Genomic DNA, 14177 nt, shown 5'->3' with positions numbered 1-14177 from the left:
TGTGGTGTGTGTGTGCCACCCCCATGGAGATCCTGAGGCAGGTCCTGCTTGGAACAGGCCACGCTCTAGATGGGAAAGGGGGACAAAAGAGCGAAAGCAGATACTGAGATGGAGAACAGTGAAGTCCCAAGGACAGAAAGAGCTCATTATGTGAACCAGGCACTGATCATGGGTCCCCCAATTCTAAATACAGCACAGTAATCACCAGATCACATTGCTGATTCTTATTAAGCACATTATATTTTACTTTTCATCAGAATTTCATAAACAGAGGGACATAACCAAACCAAATAAGTGCATGTTTTTACAGATACTTCTGGTAGCAGAATTCATGCAAATAAATTTTATTTAACAATTCTAAATTTTTTTTCAAATGTTCTTGCAAAAAACAAATGATAATACTTTCATGTTTTAAGAAAGGAATTCAAAGGCTTGCAGTACCAACAATATATTTTTTCTCATTTTTAAAAATAGAAATAGTATTTTGGAATTTATTAACTTTCTGTTGCATTTTTCAGTAGTTATTTATACCCATAGTCATTCATTAATTCATTGTATTGCTTTCAAAAGCTAAGAATGACTGAAAGGATTTGATGTAGTTTTTTGGTTTTAAGTATAATCCATAAAATCCAGAGTAATGTGCTAATATAAAATATGGTTTGGGGGTCACATTTAGAAATAATGTTGGTGTTGTGATATATATTCCCTTTAATTGAATATTCAGAGTTGTACAGTAAATAATATTTAGTGATTTTGGTTCTTCTGAGATAATTTGCTGCTTGTATAAATTAGACATTTTGAATTCAAGTCTGACTGACTCTCTGAACAATCTGTTGCATTTTTCAGTAGTTATTTATACCCATAGCTGTTTCATTATATTGCTTTCAAAAGCTAAGAATGACTGAAAGGATTTGGTGTAGTTTCCTACAGAGATGTCACAGCACTTTTCACCATTTAAAATACTCTGCATTCACATCTGTAATGGTAAGGCCTGCAGTTCTTTTTTTAGTCATTCCAAATTGACTTTTTGAGTTAGCTAAGAAGAACAACTTTTAGCCAACAAATATGCTACCTTTCTTTTATTCTTCTTTTTGAATCTCAACGCCTTGCAAATCAGAAACATGAGGAAAAAAGGGCACAAAAACCTCTCAACCCCACATAAAATTGTTTCCAGCTTGCTCTGAAGTCAGTGGTGGGCCCTTGATGACCCCATTGAACATCTACCAGGTGGCCAGAGGTTCATTGCAAGGATTATTAGTCAAGACTGTGGCCACCAGTTTTGCCCCTCAAGCAATTATTTGAGTATTCTTTTATACCACCACAAGGACTTTCTCATGTGCTCTCAGAAATCTTGCTCATTCTCCATCTCTTCCAGCACTTGTCCCACACATGCCTGGGTGTCAGAGGGGTTTGTAAGTACAGCAGTGTGGCTTTAATAATTTCCCTTTGTTGGGATGCTCTCAAACCTGACCTGCTGGTACTTCACTGCTGCTAAAACCAGAGCCCAGAGGAATTTCTCTTTGTGGAACAAGCAGCATGTTGTAAAAATAATTGCACAAACTTTGCAAACTGGTGAGGGAAAAACAGTCTTGGGAGGGTCTTTTACTTCTGTCTAGGGTTGAGATGTTCAATACAAACCTCTAATAAATGATCTCATTGGGAAAAAAAGACATTTAGACTTCTCAGGGAATTTCTGATGACTGTGGAATGAATGAATACCCTAATTGCCCCACTCTGCATCCTGTATGGCTCTGCACTGAATTTCTAAGAATTGTTTCAGCTAATGGCAGGTTTGCAAAGTTTCTGCTAAATTTGCAATAGGAAGCACCAGTGAAAAAAATCATAATCTTGTCATTGGTGTAATTTGGAATGAATAAATGCTCAGGGATTCCTGGTGGCACAAGGCTCTCCTGATGGAAGATTTATGTTTGGTGGCAAAGCGGCACCGCATGGTGTGAGAGAGCAGAGGAACAAAATTCCCTGTCAGTTCCTAAACATCTGCTGTGATTTGGGATGAAAAGAACAAGTGTGGTACATGAAAACAAGCCCCCAAAGAGGACTAGTGTAAGTCTAAGACAAATGTTACTGAAAGAACGTTTTGTTGCAAATCTGAAAGATTACAGAGAGATCTGTGGGCAAAACTTTGACAGAGTAATGAAAAATTAAATACCAACAAACCAAGTCAGCTTTGATGCTGTTTTATGAAGCAGATTTCTACCATGTATTTTTAGAAATAAATATCTTTATTCTGGGATAAATGAACTTAGAGTAACATCTGGGAACACACATCATTAAGCTTAACTTTTTGTTGAAAGTTTCAAAACAATGACTGTCTCTCACGGGAAATCTCATTTATAAAAATGGAGGTTTCTGTTTGTTTTTATGGGGTGAGTTAAAAGAACAAACTGACAAATTGGTAGCAGATTGCAGCTTTTACCAAAAAGTAGAAATGTTTCTAACAGTTTATCAATCAATTAGGCTCTTACATCAGACAGTGACTGTGGTTATGTGGAGAAAAAATTGGCCTTTCCAGAAACACACCCATCACTCTGACTGCCAGCAGCTCTGCCTGACACCATCCCAATATTTACTCCTTTGTTACACCAATGGGCCAATGGGGTTTTCCTACTTTTTTTTTTTTAATGCTTTCAAGATGACAACAGCTTATTTTACATATGAAACAATAAGAGTGTGGGGATAAAACAAATAATTTAGGCTCTCTTCAGAAGAGATTTTTCAATTATTTGGGACATTTCCACCTAAGATATGGCTTTTTCTCATAGTTTCTGGTGCAATAGGCCTGTGGTACTGGGAAGGGGTTCTTTTGCTCACTTGCTTTGGCTGTAGAACAGCTAATGAGGTGATTTGTTGATTACCATTAATTACATATATACATATATAAAGATACAAAATATATAATATAATATAATATAATATAATATAATATAATATAATATAATATAATATAATATAATATAATATAATATAATATAATATAATATAATATAATATAATATAATATAATATAATATAATATAATATAATATAATATAATATAATATTATATTATATAATATAATATAATATAATATAATATAATATAATATAATATAATATAATATAATATAATATAATATAATATAATATTATATTATATTATATTATATTATATTATATTATATTATATTATATTATATTATATTATATTATATTATATTATATTATATTATATTATATTATATTATATTTACATAAACATTTATAAATATAAATATTATTATAACTATAACTATAAAATAAATAAAAATATAAATAAATATATAAAAATATATAAATAAATATATACAGCGTGTTCACATAATTATGGATATTTATACATATTTATGTATATGGTCTGTGCATACTTTGTATAAGACAGTGTTTGCTCCCTTCACCTCATGTGAAGCACTGTAATTAGCCAGCTCACTCCTGCAAGATGAACAGTGTCTAATTTGCTGCAGGCTGCCCCCACTGTCACCTGACAGGATGTAACGATAAGAAGCAATGCCCAGAAAAAGACTCTGAATAAAATGTTCTGAAGTCCCAGTGAAGGCTGAATCCCAGTTTCAAACGTGAAAGCCAACTAATTTTATGCTGTTATAAGCCTAAAGTATTCTTTAAAACGTGACTTTGTTTCCTAAGTCATTTCAGGGATGCAAAGAATGTTACTTTCCAGGTTTTACAGCCTCCGGTCTATCATTTGCTGAAAGTTTCTTTCTCTAAACGTGACAAATTATTTCACTACACATCCCTTGTGAGAACTTTTCTTTCACAAAAGAAAAGTTTTCAATAGTTGTGCTTCATGCCGTATTTTCAGTCTTCCCACTTAAAGTGATTTGCAGTCAGTTACATAAATCCAATTTCAAAAATTTTGGTGTTACAGCTTGGGTGGGTTAGATGGATAACTAAGGACTTATCCATAGGTCCTGAATATGCAAGCTTTGACTCAAAATCTCACGAGGATAGATCTCCTGCTTCCAGTTGGGCTGGATTTGTTAGCTCATTTTTTTCTTCCAGAAACACACCCTAACACAGACTGCCAGCAGCTACATCTGGTACTACCCTGCTTTTTGAACAATTTGCATTAAAATTAGAGGGGGGAATAGCCAAATATTTTAGGACTTGCTAAATGGTTTTATTCAAGAAATGTGCATGCCCATGCATACCATGTAATGCATGCAAGGCATGTATCAAACATCCAGTGAAATATCACTGCACGACCTCAAACCTGACACATCTGTTCTGCCTGACAGAATAAAACTACCAGTGAAATAGTTTTAACTATTTCAGGTGATATTTTACCTTTAATGTTTACAACAAATTCCTTAGAAAACAGAGTGCAACACTGCAAGCACGCTTTGGGGACGATGGGGAGGATGCTTCTGAAAGAAACTGCTTTGCAACATTTCACTGTAAAAATAATATTTAAAATGTTTTAACCAATTGCAGCAGTTTGTTGCTCAAAAATTTATTTTCTCCTCCTAGAAAGTAGAGAAGAAACACTGATGGATTAAGCTATTGTTCACCCTCATAACAGCAGGGACATCCATCAAATGGGCAGCAGGTCCCAAAATGCTGGGTTAATTTTCCTGGTGGCCAAGAGGAGAACTTGTGTAAGGAGAGCAGTGGGCTTTCCTCAGCTTTTTCAACACATTAAGTGGGGACTTATGGAACAGGGAGGCAACTGGAGGGCAGGAGGAGGCGAATTGATACCTCCAGGCACCCCTGATGGTCCCCAGCCCTGCTCACTCTGGCAAGTGGCAGGGAAAATCCAGTTCATGCTGTGTCTGGACAGAAAAGCAGAGGCTCCCTGGTCCCATTAAACTAAACAACAAGGAAATCAAGGATGTGACAAGAGGAATAAACACAGTAACTCAGTTCCCCATCCCACAGAACATAAATTCTGTTGTGATGCTTGATGGAACAGCTTCACAGAGGAGCAGAAAGAAAGCCATGCAGCTGAACTTCCCTGATTCCTCTCCTGCTGGCTCCATGCTCCCTCTTCACAGGAAAGGAACACAACCCAAGGAGACACACCATGAACTGCTCAATTTTGGGCTCTGCGAGCTACTATTAACAAAGAATAATTTCAGGACATTTGTATTAGAAGATCAGCTCTCCTGGCTGCAGCTGCATGAGCACCAAAGAAGTGGTGACATCTTGTGACCAGAATTTGGTAGTTATTACCCAAAACAAAAGTTGGTCACTTGCATATTTGATAAGGCAAAACTCCTCAAGTCTTTTATTTCTTTTTGATGCTTCAGTAAAAAAATTACATTCAAAAGTTACATTCAACACTTGGTTGAACAATGTGCATTTCCATTAAGGAAAACAAAAACCAGCAGGGGTAAGCCAAAACACATACACACACAAAATGTAACTATTGTTTTTACATATATATGTAAAATTACTATATATACATACATGTATATGTATATGTATATGTATATGTACATGTACATGTACATGTATGTATATATTTTATCCAAATAGGATTTTTACCATGTACAGAAACTGTATCTGATGTTATGCAGTTGGGTCTAGATATGGAACTTGAATTAGAGAATTTCTTTAATGCACATAATTTTGTTTCATTTTGGTCTTCACAAGTCTTTTTCTACTTAACTGGCAGCAGGCAGCCCTCAAATTGCATTTTAAATGTATGATTTATATAGGTATAAAAAATGTGGGATTAAGAAAGCTTTAGCATTCTATTTCACAATTCATTTAACAAAGTAGCAGTAGGTAGAAAATTTTACTTAGCAAGATCACACTGGGGTGTGATGTGGAAAACGGACTTGAGAAATGTTCCTGTGATTAATCTGAGGCAGCACAGCCCAACGATGGGAATTTCCTCTTTGGGAGGTAGATGTTGCTGTAAACCATTCAAGATTAGATACGAGGCACTGACATATGACAAATGAAACTGCTGAGAGAGTGGCTCATTGGAGCTAATGATTTTCAATCTTTAATTAAGCACCTAGCTTGGCACAGTGTCTTAGATTTGAGTGAATAAGTACCTTCAGGGCTCAGGGTCAGAGCTTTGATGGGAATTTTGCTGAGGAAAGCTGAGCTGGAGGGACTTTTAGGAAGCCAAATGTTAGTTACTCTTCATTCAGAGCATTGAGCAAACAGGCTCAGATCCTGACACCTTTTCCAGGTCCCCATGGCACCTCCCTGGCTAGTGGGAAGCTGCTGAAGGCACCACACAGAGAGAAATAAATTCCTTTGGAGGGCCAGAACATGCTGGCCTGTCAGCAAGGAAGGGCACTCTGGATGGAAAGAGGGGAAAAATGCTGCTCAGAATCTGCTTAGGTTGGGCCTCGTATTCCCTGAACCTCCAAGTCTTTGGGCACAATTTTATACCCACAGCTGACTGTGGGCACACAAATTATAGCATTCAGGAATTTAACTACCTGATGATTGGGCCTCTGCTCAGTGTTGTAACCCCAAGCATTCCACATTCATGAGAGAAGCCTCCAAAAAAATTTTAAAAACCTGCAAGATTGGCCTCAGGAGCATGAATTAATACTTTTTGAAACTTCTGATTTTTTTGAGCCTGCATGGCTTGCATTTGCAAATCCTCCCACCTTCAAAAATAGTGGGAATCTTTGAAAAAACACAGCAGTGAAATCAGGTTTCTGCTCACCAAAATGAATCACAAAACTGGACCTTCAGAAAGAGAACGGCAAAAACGAAAAAAATATCAAGACTTAGGATAAAGTTGCTGGAGATTGTACTATAGAGGCTGTGATGTAGTGTCTATAAATAATATATATATAATGTATTTAATAATGTCTATAAACATCAGCATCTCAACCAAATACACACAGGCAAACAATTATTATATAGACAGACAGGCATATATATATATATATATATATATATATATATATATATATATATATATACACATAAAAAATTAAAATACACATTTCCAAAGATGTCACCCAGGACATTAAAATGGGTGATGTCTGTCTTTCAGGAGCAATGACACTTTCTAGTGTATCAGGGAAGGACATCAGAGGCTCCTTGGGACAGTGTTGAACCCATAAAAGGATAAGGAGCCTCATGAACTTCGTCTCCTCCCACCCTTAGCAAGTTACTGACTTGGCTTTTTCAACCAAAATGTAGACTCCAGAAACATATGTAGGGCATGACAAAATATGGACCCTTCAGCAATATTTACTGCTCAGGGAGGAGTAAAACTCAGAGATGACAGATCCCATTGTCAGTGCTTTCCTGGAAATCCTCAGATCCTTGTGCTCTTTGCTGGAGGTGTAAAAGTTGCATCCATCCATGTCTTGTCATGGATTTTGCTGCAGTTCTTACAGCTGCATGTTGAGAAAGCTGTAGGAATGGGTTAGTTTCAACAAAACCAAACATTTTTCAGCACAGCTTCATGTCGAGCACAACTTCTAAGCATGTTTTAATACATATATATATACACAAACACGTCTAAATATCAATAGATTATTTGTACCCAGATTTGTGGAACAGGATTGAAAACTTACTTAGGGGTCTTTGGAAAAAGGCCTTCTCCATAGGCCAGAAATGGATACAGAGGAGACCCTGGAGACCCCTAAAACACCCCAGAGTGTGTCACAGTGCATCCATCTCCTCACTGCCACTGAAATGCTGCTGCTGCTGCAGAAGAAGGTGGCAAGTTTTCTCTTCTGTCAGTAGGTGAGTCAGGAAGGTGATGCAGTGCATTCCAGTGTCTACAAAAAACCCAGCTCCTCACAGCCTTGCTGATTTTCTTCTCTTACAGCAGTTGCAGCTACAGGAATTTCTTCCCCAACTCAGTTTCCCTTCCTGGGAAACACCTTTTCTGCCCCTGATAGGATAACTTGACTTTCACTCTGGTGAAGCCTGTGGTTCCAGAAGGTCTAAGGTATGACCAGGCTGAGGTCAGACCTCAGCAGGGGCTGCAGCTCCTCCTGAGGGGAACAGGAGGGGCAGGCCCTGAGCTCTGCTCTCTGGGACCAGGGACAGGAGCCAGGGAACGGCTGGAGCTGGGTCAGGGCAGGGTCACACTGGAGATCAGGGAAAGGTTCTTCCTCCTGTTCAGGCACTGTCAGGCTCCCCAGGGAATGGTCACGGCCCCAAGGCTGCCAGAAGCATTTGGAAAATGCTCTCAGGGATGCACAGGGTGGGATTTTGGAATTGTCCTGAGCTAGACTTGAAGAGCCCCTTCCAGCTCAGGATGTTTTATGATTCATGCATAGGTTGCTCAGCTATCTCATATTTGCTACTGTATGTTGGTAAGGGAGAATCAAATCCAAATATTCTCTTTAATACTGAAACCCCAGAAATTTGGGAAAAAACAAACCATACAATTTAAGTGAAACTCAAACAACTCAGGAGGGTGCCCTCTATTTGCAGGGATAACCAGATCTGCACAGCTTTTATTTTAAGGCCAGTTTCTGAAGCAGTAAGCATTTTTTACTCCCTCCTACTTCATTATGCCATTGTACTCAGATTTCGGCCCTTTTATCCCTTGCCCATTTCAGTCATGTTCTGGGATCTGCAGTGAAACCGCTACAGGAGATGGTCTGCAGCATCAGTAATGCTTTCAGACAAGCTCCCTGGCTCATGTTTCTTTGTTAGCATCCCGTTGCGAAGGGGAAAGATCAGCCTGCTTTGCTCTTAGGCCCTGATTTTCATAAGCTAATGATGACTGTGGGTGTAATTATGGTCAGCCTTAAGTGGTAACGCAAGGGCAGGAAAACAGAGAGGCGCTTCCGTGGGGCTGGCTTCCCCCTGCTGCACACACGGGGCGGGAGGACACCGCTGCTTTCCCCCACACAACCTGGCCCTGTGGATTTTTCAGTTCAGGGCAAATTTGGGAGAGAACCCCCAAAGGGGCTCCTCTAGGAAAGCAGATTCAATTGGCCCCTCCTCGCAACCGGTCCAGGAGAAAATACCTCCTTGGAGAAAAGTGGAAAAAACCCGTTAATTAAACAATAAAACTTAATGAATAAACCCCTTGCTGCTCCAAAAGAGATGACAAACTCAGAAAGTCCCCTCCCCGGGTTGCAGCTCAGCTCACTCAGTCTCTGTCAGTCCCTCCAGGGCTGGAAATGCCCCGGCCCAGGCCCGGCCCGGTGCCCACAGCTGGAGCTGCCGGTGCTCTGCTGGGTGTTCTGTCCAGAGAAGGGTTAAACAGGTCCAAAGAAAAGGGAAAAAGGAAAAAACCACAGTCCAAGGAACTTCTTTGCCTCAGCTAGCTAAAACTAACTAAAAGCAAAGGAGAGCTCTGTCCTGCTGTCTGTCCATCCGTAGACAACACAGTCCAGGGGCAGGGATGTGGAGGAGCGAGTGCAGTGTCTGAAAACAATCTGTGTGCTTCTTCTCTGGCCCCTTCACTCTCTGGAACAAGTCTTAAAGGTGCAAAACTTATTATTTAGCACAGAACAAGACAATTGGGGATAAAAGCATCATATAGTCAACCTAGGACACCTGGAAGGAGGGATGTGCTGGGCGTGGCACAGCTGGGCTGCAGAAGAAACAGCAGTGTGACAGTGGAGCATCAACCTGAGCTGTCACCCTCAAGTGTGTGTCTCCTCTGACTCTGAATTAAACCCCTCTGGCTGAACCTCCTCTACAACAGCAATGCATTTCTCTTCTCTCCTGGTTAACAGTACTCCGTTGAGCAGGAGAGAAGAGAAATGCATTGCTTTCACTCCTTCAGTGAATTTTTTTCCCTCTAATGCTGTGTTATCATTGCCCTGGTGGAAAAATAATGTATCTGTGGCTGATTGTTTGCTGAATAGTTGGACTAAATACTGCAAAAATAAGTGCTGCTTTTTAAGGAGATGGGACATTCTGTGTGTGGAATAGTCGGTAAGTTTACCACTGGTGGTGTTGCTATAGGTACATAGGAAAAATCTTTAATTGTGCAGTGAATATAGCATCATAAAATGGTTTGGGTTGTAGGTGACCTTAGAGATCATCTAGTTTCCAGCTCTCTGCATGTAGGCTTGTTCAGTCACACAGTAGATACTGTTCTTCTTAAGCATTCTTTCATCATTACTTAAAGCAATTAAATATTTTGAATCTTATACCACTTAACCCCCAAACCCATTCTTGTTTTCTGTTTTCAAAATGAAAATGATTTGAAAAAAAATTGAAGTCCCCTGTGGCTCTAAAGATATGTCTCCTAAAACATAAGTAAATATTCTCCAACATTTGGAAAAAGAATGGAAACGTTTTCCCCAAAAAGGACAAAACACTGTATTTCCAACAAGGTGCCACTTGAAACAAAATGTTATGAGCATTGTGCTGGGAGGTGAGAAGATTTATAAGCATTATAAAGAATTACAAAGCATATATAAGCATTATAAAGTATATTTAGAAGCATTTGAAAAATTTCAACCAGCAGTAATGAATATTCATATGAACTAAACAGACTGAGGTTTAGGCAGGCTTGCGACATTATTTTCCTGCAGTAACAATATGCAAATGTCTGTACACATAGGTTCTTGAAGAGAGAATGAAATTGGAGTGCAAGTGTCATGGAGTTTCAGGTTCCTGTACAACCAAGACCTGCTGGACCACACTCCCTAAATTCAGAGAGATTGGATATATTTTGAAAGAGAAATACAACGCTGCAGTGCAAGTGGAGGTGGTAAGAGCCAGTAGACTGAGGCAGCCAACCTTCCTGAAGATCAAGCAGATTAAGAGCTACCAGAAACCCATGGAAACGGATTTAGTGTACATTGAAAAGTCACCCAACTACTGTGAGGAGGACGCTTCCACGGGGAGCGTCGGTACCCAGGGACGGCTGTGCAACCGCACCTCTCCCAGCGCGGACGGGTGCGACATGATGTGCTGCGGCAGGGGCTACAACACACACCAGTACACCAAGGTGTGGCAGTGCAATTGCAAATTCCACTGGTGCTGCTTTGTCAAGTGCAACACGTGCAGCGAGAGGACAGAGGTGTTCACCTGCAAATAGCGGCGCCGTGCGCGCAGAGCGAAGCGCCGCGAGCGAGGAAAGTGGAGTACAACAAACAACGACAGCATCATTTTGCACATCTGATCCTCTTGGGGAAAAGAACCCCAGCCAACACCACAACAACCACTCCCTCCCCACAACTACCTATTCTTCTAAGGATGGTGCATTTTGGCTGGCTGGCTGTTGTAACTGCTTTGGAAACAAGGGCAACAGGATTAAGGTGATGTTGACAACCACATGAAACTTTCTCTCTATCTCTCTTTTTTTTTTTTTTGAAACTACAATCTGGATGTTGTAGAGTTCTCTTAGTGTTTTAAATTATACATAGCAGAGAAGCTGATTGCATTGCAGCTCCCATAACATTTAAAAGAAAACGACATTTTCTCCTATTTTGCAGCAACAAAACTGTCTGGCCCTGTGCAAACAAAGACTTTTTTTAAGGAAATGAAATCTTCACTGCCTAGAACACAGCGTTCTCTCTGCAAAAACCAAAATTTCTAAGAAAGCAGAGAGAGAGAAAACAACAGGTAGGGAGCAAAATGTATGTCAGAAATACTCCACTATCAGTTTGGAATAAAATCCCAACAAGCATTCACAAAATTACATCAGCTGCCAGTGACACTGGAACTCTTTGAATGAACATTAAAAATAATTATTTATGGTTTTAATAGTATCAAAAAATTCTAAGCACTAACGGGTAGCTGTGTCTTAATTCTGTACTAAATGTAAACTTATTGGAACTCTGACTGTATGACTTTTGTATTTGGTTCTGCCTAAGTTCTTCAATGCTACTGATCTGTTGTCACTCCACTATTAGAGAGCTGAATTACTGTAGGCCTTAAGCAATTGCCAGAACTGAGCAAAAACATGAAACTTTGGTTACCAATGTTTGATATTGACTTTTACCACTTGCCTCCTGAATAAGAATGACTTTTTCAGACTCAGGCCTGAGGTGTGGAGCACCAGCTCACAGCTCGTCATAGGGAGTTTTAGGATAGAAAGGTGTGCTTCAACAAGTATCAAAGGTTTTGCTTTGACAATGAATGCACTGGCAGGGTCTTCCAGGCATTTTGTTTTCCCTTTAATGGTTGAAAGTTAGTATTTTCAAGACTTTTAAGAAACTTATGCTCAGTATGCCCTCAGAAGACGATAAAAGCCCGGCAGCTGAGCTCTAGGTTGCTGCAACCTCTGAGCTGTCATGGCTTCAAGAGCATAAGAAAGCCAAAATTTGGGTTAGTCTGTGTCATCATTATTTTAAGGTTGGGAATAGAGTTGGCAACCTCCTGGTAAGCACATGAATGTTAAAAGAAAGAAGCTCACTCAAAGCACTCAATCCTAATTCCCACACCTTTTCCCTATGAGAGATTTTAAAAACAGCCTCAGATATTTTACTGCTGTAAAATCTAGTGTTTTAACCCCAAGAACCCAGATATGCCCACTTAGAACACAGTCCATTTAACCATGTAATTGTTTGCTTGTCCCAAGGGTCCCTGCCTGATTTTCTGAAAAGTTGGATTAAAAATTTCCTTACATCTGCAGATCTACATTTTTAACTTTTGTTTAATTTTTGTTCCTTATTTTGAGGGGCTGCAGAGCCATGAGCCCTCCCCACCTAACATGGAAGCACTTGTCCATCCATATGGTGCTCTTGGGGCAAGGGGGATCTGGAGCTCCACCAACTCCCATGCTGGATATGTGAATGAGCCAGAATTACCTCTGCAGTTTGTGGACCTGTATTATCAAAAGTAACTAATGATTTGGGGACCTTCATTTGAACACTTTCTGACTCCAAGCACTTATCCTCTAAAAGTCAGACCCCTTTGATGACTCACAGAGCAATGTAAAATTGCCTTTTTTTTTTTCTTTTGATTTTGCTGTTAATTCCTAAATACCAGCCTTGGCACGAATGAGTGCAACTTCACAGAAATCAACAGGGGCCCCCAAAATACTCGATTCACTCCATGTAATTTAAAGTCCCTTGGACTCATGGGTATTGTTGTTGAATTATAGTGATGATACTGTACTTTCACTACATTCTTGACAGGAAGCAAATAAAGCTCCCAAACACAGTAATGCACAGTCTTATGGTACTAGATACTGTAAATTTATTAGAATAGTATTTGTTAAGTACAATTGAGGAATCCAATTAAGTTATATTATTGTATATCGTTTAAATGTCTATAGAGTATTTTAAATTATTGCGAACTACACTGCGTTAGAGAAAAGAAAAAAAGGAAAAAAGGTTATATATTATAACACCAGCCACTCCAAAAAGTGGACCAAAGTGACACTTTCTCTCTTCCACAGCCCTATTTGAAGTAGCTCTGTCTGCTACTGTGAGACCACTGTAACAGTCCCATAACTGGTGAGCAGTCTAGAATGTAAAGTTTCACAGCATCCTGCAGAAGCTTTGCTCATGTGGAGGTGCAGCATTCCAAAAGGGGCTGTATGGCACAAAGCAGGGGTTGGCAGTGGGAATGCTTGGACTTTGAGAGATGTCCCATGGAAAAGCAGTTCTGGTCAGAAAATACCACTACCACTAATATTACAAAACACTCCCCAAAGTGACGACTTCTAACGAAGGTGTCTGTGAATAGAAGTGGGTTACACACAGCTTTTATTTTTAAAAATGTAGTTTGGTGTCAAAGACCTGTGACAATAGAGGTTGGAACACGACCAGCAACATGTGGTTTAACCATACCTTAGCCATGACAAAACTCAAAATACTTTATGTTATTAAAGAACTAAAGAGCAAAGATCAACTTGTTTACTATGTTAATGTTTTGTGGCGAGCAGAAAACAAAAGATGAAATGTGTTTCCATTAAAACTTTATTTTTTCCCCTTCCAGTTCCTTTTCCTTTTATTTTTCTTTGTTAAGGGGGAAAAAAAAGGCAACAGGGCCTTATGAAAAGACCATTTGTGTACAGGCTCCTCCACGTGAGAAATGATAGGTGAATTCCAAGTCCTAAACAGTTTTTGTGTTTCAGGAAAAATAGTAATGAACATGACTATGTGTGGTATCAGTCTTGAGCCATCTACCTACACCAGTGCACCAGCCCCGACAATGCTGCTACCAGAGACTTTAGCTGGCTACAATAAAAAATGAATTTTTTGGTGGAAGAAAATAAATGTTTTGTGATAGAAATTTGGCATCTAACCCAAAAATGGTTCTTGACC

The 14177-nt window shown here is 39.4% G+C and overlaps 1 protein-coding gene across 2 annotated transcripts in view; it reads left to right on the top strand.

Annotated features, from left to right (window-relative positions):
• Positions 1 to 13916, top strand: part of WNT7B (Wnt family member 7B) — a 93545-nt gene extending 79629 nt beyond the window's left edge. For both annotated transcript variants that reach the window (XM_063153944.1, XM_063153943.1), the window contains exon 4: positions 10520 to 13916. In XM_063153944.1, the coding sequence (XP_063010014.1) occupies positions 10520 to 10999 (480 nt within the window). In that variant the 3' untranslated portion in view covers positions 11000 to 13916. The remainder of the gene's footprint in view (positions 1 to 10519) is intronic.
• Positions 13917 to 14177: the final 261 nt, after the last annotated feature.

This window comes from Melospiza melodia, chromosome 4 (assembly GCF_035770615.1).
Source record: "Melospiza melodia melodia isolate bMelMel2 chromosome 4, bMelMel2.pri, whole genome shotgun sequence".
Lineage (NCBI taxonomy): Eukaryota > Metazoa > Chordata > Aves > Passeriformes > Passerellidae > Melospiza > Melospiza melodia.
Note: the sequence above shows the minus strand (reverse complement) of the source record. Positions and strands in the feature narration are given on the sequence as shown.